The 6,720-nt window shown below is 39.0% G+C and overlaps 1 protein-coding gene across 4 annotated transcripts in view; it reads right to left on the bottom strand.

The window, feature by feature from the left end:
* The window catches only part of METTL5 (methyltransferase like 5), a 12,316-nt gene extending 5,602 nt beyond the window's left edge, over positions 1-6,714 (bottom strand). For all 4 annotated transcript variants that reach the window (XM_011988137.1, XM_011988140.1, XM_011988139.1 and 1 more), the window contains exons 1-4: positions 6,606-6,714; positions 4,062-4,176; positions 3,193-3,374; positions 1,966-2,048 (exon numbers count right to left, since the gene is read on the bottom strand). In XM_011988137.1, coding sequence (XP_011843527.1) covers positions 1,966-2,048; positions 3,193-3,374; positions 4,062-4,176; positions 6,606-6,714 — 489 coding nt within the window. The remainder of the gene's footprint in view (positions 1-1,965; positions 2,049-3,192; positions 3,375-4,061; positions 4,177-6,605) is intronic.
* Between the last annotated feature and the right edge of the window lie 6 nt (positions 6,715-6,720).

Below are 6,720 nucleotides of genomic sequence, written 5' to 3'. Positions count from 1 at the left end.
ATGTCCTTTCCAGGGACATGGATGAAGCTGGAAACCATCATTCTCAGCAAACTATCACAAGGACAGAAAACCAAACACCACATGTTCTCACTCGTAAGTGGGAGCTGAACAATGAGAACACATGGACACAGGGAGGGGAACATCACACACCGGGCCCTGCTAGGGGGTGGGGGGTTGGGGGAGAGAGAGCATTAGGAGAAATAACTAATGTAAATGACGAGTTGATGGGTGCAGCAAACCAACATGGCACCTGTATCCCTATGTAACCTGCATGTTATGCACATGTTCCCTAGAACTTAAAGTATAATTTAAAAAAAAATTCATGTTATGCCAAGCTGTGCAGAAAAGAGTTCACAGCAGCCCTGGCTGCTTATCCTTAGAAAGGCCTGCTTACAAGTTTGGCCCTTGGCTGGAGATTAGGAACTTAGATTTTGGGAAGGTTCCCACTCCCTACTCCCTTAATAATAGTGTCTCACTGTGCCTAACACTGTTTATGCTGAACACCTGTTTTCCCACTGGGAGTCTAGAATTTGGGTATGTGTCAGAAAGGGAATTGCCTACATGATCAGTCCCTAATAAAAGCCCTGGGCACTGAGTCTCTAATGAGCTTCCCTGGTTGGCAATGTTTCACGTGTGTTATCAATAATTCATTCTGGGAAAATTAAGTGTGTCCTGTGTTATTCCACTGGCAGAAGACTCGGGAAGCTTGCTCCTGGTTTACCCCCATTCTCTGCCTAATGCACCTTTCTCTTTGCTGATTTTGCTCTATATATTTTCACTGTAATACATCATAGCCATGAATAAGACTATATGCTGAGTCCTATGAGATTTCCTAGTGAATCATCAAACCTGAGGGTGTTCTTGGGGACACACGTTTGGATACCAATGTTTAACTGGTGTTTGCTTTCATATATAGTGAGGATTTATTTACTAGCTATGTTGTGTCCTGTTGCTTGCCTACATGTACCACTACTTATTGTTAGCAGTATAGTTCTTTTTAGCTGTTAAATTTTATGCTTTTTAAAAGATTATCAGATTACCATGTAACTAGAATGTATTATTTCCAACTGAGTTCTTATACACTGTATTTACATGAATTAACTATTTTTCCTACAAAATCACTTTAAAATCTTTGAATACATGTATGATTTAAATAATAGTAGCTAGCACATAGCAATTACACATGTCAGACACTGATCTAAGTGCTTTGTAAATATTAACTCATGTAATCCTCACAATTCTTATGAATTATTGGGTACTCTTAGTCCCTTACACTTAGAATACAGGTGAGGATAGTACAGATGACAAAAGCTCAATTACCTTGATGATGAAGCTCAATTACCTTGACCAAGATAATGCTGGGAGGCAGCAGAGCTTGGATCTGAACCCAGAAAGTCTGGTCTGGCTTCAGAATCTCCGTTCCTAACCACCATGTTATACTGACACTAAAAAAATGTACTGCCCTTCCCCCCAGTTTCCTGGAATACAACTTATACACCTCTCCGTGTGTTACATGCTGCAAAAGTAATAATAGAATAGCTGATTTCTGAACTCAGATCTGTTTAGCTCCAGGCTCAGTGTTCTGAAAACCTGGCCTTATTGCCTCCCTTAAGTACATCAGGCCACACGGGGACAATGGGGCAAAAGGGATCAACTAAGACTTACTCAGATAAACCAAAACATACCATAATCCTAGTTACAACACACTTCTCTACTCCTGAGTTATAGTCTCTCTTCTGGCAACAGTTCCTGTCTGAAAAAATCTTTGAGGAAAGAAGTCTTATAGCTCAGAAAAAGGCCAATCAGATGCTAGCTGGTTAAGCAGAAAATTTAGTTCTAAGTTTCATATGTCAAAAAGGTCAGGAGAAATAGATATTGTGGTATCTAGTATTCACAGCAAATCCTAAAAACACTGTCATGAATTTAAAAATAAATGCCACAGAGTATCAGATGATTTGAACTTACTTCTCTAGTTGAGGATTTGTGTAAGGAATATACTGCTGTTCTTGCCATTTCCAAAGCAGTCTTTAGAAAAGCCATATCTGTCCCTGTGAAGAGTAGAAAAAAACCTCCTATTTACTCCTTATCAAAATAGAAGATTAAGTTAGTAGGATTTAGAAACATTTTCTTCCAAACTTCAAAATAGCCACCTTGAAATCTTTCAGCAATAAGGGTACAAATAAACTATCAAAATATTATTTTAAGGTTGGTAGGATAAAACCAGAATTTCACTGTCTTGGTTAAATAAGGATAAAGTAAAAAATTTAGTATTATATTCCAACATTAATGACTTTCAAAAAGGGGAGAAGGAAACGCGTAGAGTAGTATTCAGAATCCTCTTGGTGGGGGCAGGGTACTTTTTAAACTATGCATGTTTTTTCCTACCCTCACTGACTTCCTAACCTCCTTGCCCACAGTACCCACAAAATTAACAGCCACAGTGAGTCACTGTTACTGATGGGCACATGTAGAAACCCTTGGGTGTGTTAAGACATTAAAAAACAGGTTCTAAAAGTATAAAATTCTTTATATGTTTCATATTCATTCATAAGGGTTAGGCAAATTATTCCTGAAAGCAAATGGGAGATATACAATAAATGACATGACTATCTTTGTTTACTTAATACAAATCTGTAAAACCAAAAGTTGAAAAACTAAATTTCTTAGCCATGCACTAGACAAATTGAAATTTAAATTATAAGGATTACACAGGTAAGAGATTGGTTTACTTAATGAAGAGTAATAAAATCACTTAGCCTTGGTTTATTTAATGAAGAGTGATAAAATCACTTAGCCCAAACAGTCAGTGATAAAAAGGGTTTTTATTTTTGTTTTATTTTTTCTAGACAGGGTCTTGCTGTTACCAAGGCTGAAGTGCAGTGGCACATTCATAGCTCATGGCAGCCTTCAATACCTGAGCTCAGGTGATCCTCCCACCTCAGCCTTCTGAGTAGCTAGGACCATAGGCACACCACCGCACTTGGCAAATTAAAATTTTTGTGTGTGTGTGCGTAGAGGCAGGGTCTAACTATGTTGCCCAGGATGGCTACCAACTCCTGGCCCCAAAAGATCCTCCTGTATCAGCCTCCCAAAGCACTGGTATTACATGCCTGAGCCACTGCGCCTGGCCTTAAAAATAGCTTTAAAATCTTTTCTATAAATATACCAATATATTCGATTCTTGTTACAAACCTTTATTATTTTTGGTCCCAAAGGGAGGATTCATAATCACTGTATCGAATGACTTGGACATTCTGTTAGATAATAAGCACACATCACATTGAACCATGTCAATATTTGTTAACTCAAACTCTTCCACATTCCTATTAAATATTTCCAACGCATCTTCATCTATGTCAAATCCAACACACAACCTATAAATACAAAACACACACAAAGAGTGGCGATTTATAGCTCCCAAGGAAAAACAAAACCAAAATTAGCTTTTTTATTTTTAATCATGTATCTTTCTAACCCAATTAGCAAAGTAAGAGTGAGTGTTTTCTTCTTCTTCTTTTTTTTTTTTTTTCTTTTTTCAGACAGGATCTTGCTGTGCTACCCAGGTGAGTGTAGTGATGCCATCTTGCACTGCAGCCTCGACCTCCCAGGCTCAAGCAATCCTCCCACCTCAGCCTCCCAAGTAGCTGGGACCACATCCAGCTAATTTTTGTATTTTTGTAGACATGGGGTTCCACCATGTTGCCCAGGCTGGTCTCAAACTCCTGGGCTCAAGTAATCTGCCCACTTTGGCCTCCCAAAGTGTTGGGATTACAGGCGTGAGCCACTGTGCCTGGTCAAGTGTTGCTTTTCAATAGCATAATTTCCAAACCTGGCAGGGGTTGGAAACTCAGGTTTGTATAAAAGGAACTGCTGCTTTTACCATTTTTATTTATATTTTGTAGTTTGTTTAGATCTTCTGCCGGTTCAAAATGTATTCAGTATCAGATTTTTGCTCCCTATATCTCATTCTGTGGAGTCTCATAAATATAATTCAGTTAATCCCATTGATGCTCCTTATTAAAGCCACCCAATACCCAAATAGCATATATTGCATTACGTACCCTGCTCCTAACATTGCAGTTCCAATGCTAAGTACTCCACAACCACATCCTAGATCTGCAACGACTTTATTTTCAATGTCATCATACGTGTTATGGATTGTATAGAGCATACATGCTAAAAAATTAAAAAAAAATTAGAGAATAAGTAAGCAAGCTGATGACTAAAATCTTATTTGTGCATTACTCAGTCTTCCCCTAAATGCCATTCCAGATTATTTTTTTAAAAGATAAGGTGTAATAATTTGGTATGTAGTAAGAGGCACCATAAAGGAAGCTAATACCTACCAGTGGTTCTCAAAAAATAGTCTCTGCTAGCAATGCCAAGAATGACAAAACTGTGACCAGTCTCTGATGTAAAATGGAAAAAAAAGTCAAAACATTTAGTTTTTCCTCAGCTTGTTAAGAACATTGCCATACACTCATATTGCTTCTTTCTTTGATGCTGAAATATTTTTTTGAAAGAACATTAAGAGTACATAGGTTTTAAAAAAATCCTTTCTTGTCAACATAAATTTAGCAACTCTGTATCAGTTTCCTAAATTGTTTTGAAATTTTACTTATCTGTGAAATCTATAAGACTAGAAACCACTATCAAACAAGCATTAGCATTACAAAGACACAAAACCTTTTTTTCTTTTCTTTTTTTTTTTTTTTTAAAACACAGACAGGTTCTCACTATATTGCCACGCTGGTCTCGAACTCCAGGGCTTAAGCGATTTTTCCCACTCCAGCCTCCCAAAGTGTTGGGATTACAGACATGAGCCACTGCACCCAACCACAGAACTTTGCTGTAGCAAGTTTGTCACCAGAACACAAGCACCATAAGCTCTGCAATGTAGCCTTTAGACACATAAACTCATGGTCTACAGACATATATATATTCATAATCTACAAATGAGACCTGATAATAGAACTACTGGGTGTTAGAGATACTGAAGGTTAAACATGAATACCACTACCACTGATATTTCCCTGAAGATATCTGATCCCAGCAAGGACTGCTGGCCATTGATACCCAAGGATCCAGAGGTTTTTTTGTTGTTGTTTTTTTCAGAGATGGGGTCTATCTCTATAACCCAGGCTGGGGTGCAGTGGTGGGATCAGAGCTCACTGCAGCCTGAAACTCCAGGGCTCAAGCAATTCTCCTGCCTTAGTAACAGCGGCTGGGACTATAGGCGCATACTACTACACCTGGCTAATTTATTTATTTATTTTTAAGAGCCGGGGTCTCACTGTGTTGCCCAGGCTGATCTTGAACTCCTGGCCTCAAGTCATCCTCTTGCCTTGGTTTCCCAAAGTGCTGGGATTATAGGGATGAGCCACCATACTTGGCCAGATTGTTATTATATTTTAAATTGGATTCCACTAAAAAAACCTACAGTCAGAAGACTAGTAAGTCATTATTTGAGAAAACTGGTCTTAACCTAGACACAGTAGTTTTGTGTGAATTTTTGGTTGGAATTATGACAGTATCTTGGAGTTAAGTGTAAATACACACGTGTCCTCCTTGACTTTTACTGGCAGCTTAGAAACAACTATTTTGGAACTGGAAAAAACTCCTCCTTGCAGGTACTCTCAGAAAATTAATTTTCCTAAGGGGCCAGGCTCAGTGGCTCATGCCTGTAATCTCAGCACTTCTTGAGGCCAAGGTGGGAGGATCACTTCAGCCCAGGAGTTTGAGACCATCTTGGGCAACATAGCAAGACCCTGTCTCTACAAAAAATAAAAAATATTAGCCAGCGTGATGGTGCATGCCTGTAGTCCCAGCTACTCAGGAGGCTTAGGTAGGAGGATTACTTGAGTCCTGGAGGTCAAGGCTGCAGTTGCCGTGATCATGCCACTGCACTTTAGCCTGGGTGACAGAGTGAGACCCCCATCTCAAAAAATAATAATAATAAATTTTTTTCCCCTAAGGCTTCCCAATGACTTCGGTAACATAAATATATGTTTTCCTGTATTCTCTCTTGTACTCCCAGTATCAGTGTCTGGCATGAAACAACAACACTAATACTCAGAAAATCTGTTAAAATTAATATGCATGCTCATCTTTATACAGCACATACTCTGATTTTGTTAAACTATCCTTCCACTATCAACTCTGGTATTCATTTCTAGGGCAGAGTATAGCACAAGAATCCTTGCCTAGGCAATTAGTAGCAATAGGAAATTGATCCTTATTTAGTAAATGTTTACTGAGCTCCTAAATAGTACCAGCGACTCTTCTAGGCACTGGGAACTCAAGTATGAACGAGACTAACAAATTCCTTGTCCTCAAAGAGATTATAATGTGAGAAGAGAAAAAAACACATTAAAAATACTGTTTGGCAGTGTTAAGGGATATGCAGAAAACCAGACAGTAAAACGATAGTGAGTGTGTGTGTGGAGGGCGTGCTGTGAGCTGCAGTGTCAAGGAAGACCTAACTAGGTGATCTTTGGGCAAAATTTCTCTAGACATTATCTGTATCCAAATAACTGTTCTATTTTTATCACAGAGTAGACTGGACTAACGCCGAAAGCAGGGGCGTGGTGAACCAGCCGCCCTACCTGCAATGTGCGGCCTGGTAGGATACTGTTCTAGAAGTAGCTTGGGCTTTTCGAATCCATCCACTTGTTGCAGGCGACTCTCTAGTTCCTTAAGCCTTAATTTCTTCATTTTGTT

This window comes from Mandrillus leucophaeus, unplaced genomic scaffold, assembly GCF_000951045.1.
Source record: "Mandrillus leucophaeus isolate KB7577 unplaced genomic scaffold, Mleu.le_1.0 Scaffold324, whole genome shotgun sequence".
In the NCBI taxonomy this organism is placed as follows: domain Eukaryota; kingdom Metazoa; phylum Chordata; class Mammalia; order Primates; family Cercopithecidae; genus Mandrillus; species Mandrillus leucophaeus.
The sequence above is the reverse complement of the archived record's forward strand: the minus strand, read 5'-3'. Positions and strand labels throughout refer to the sequence as shown.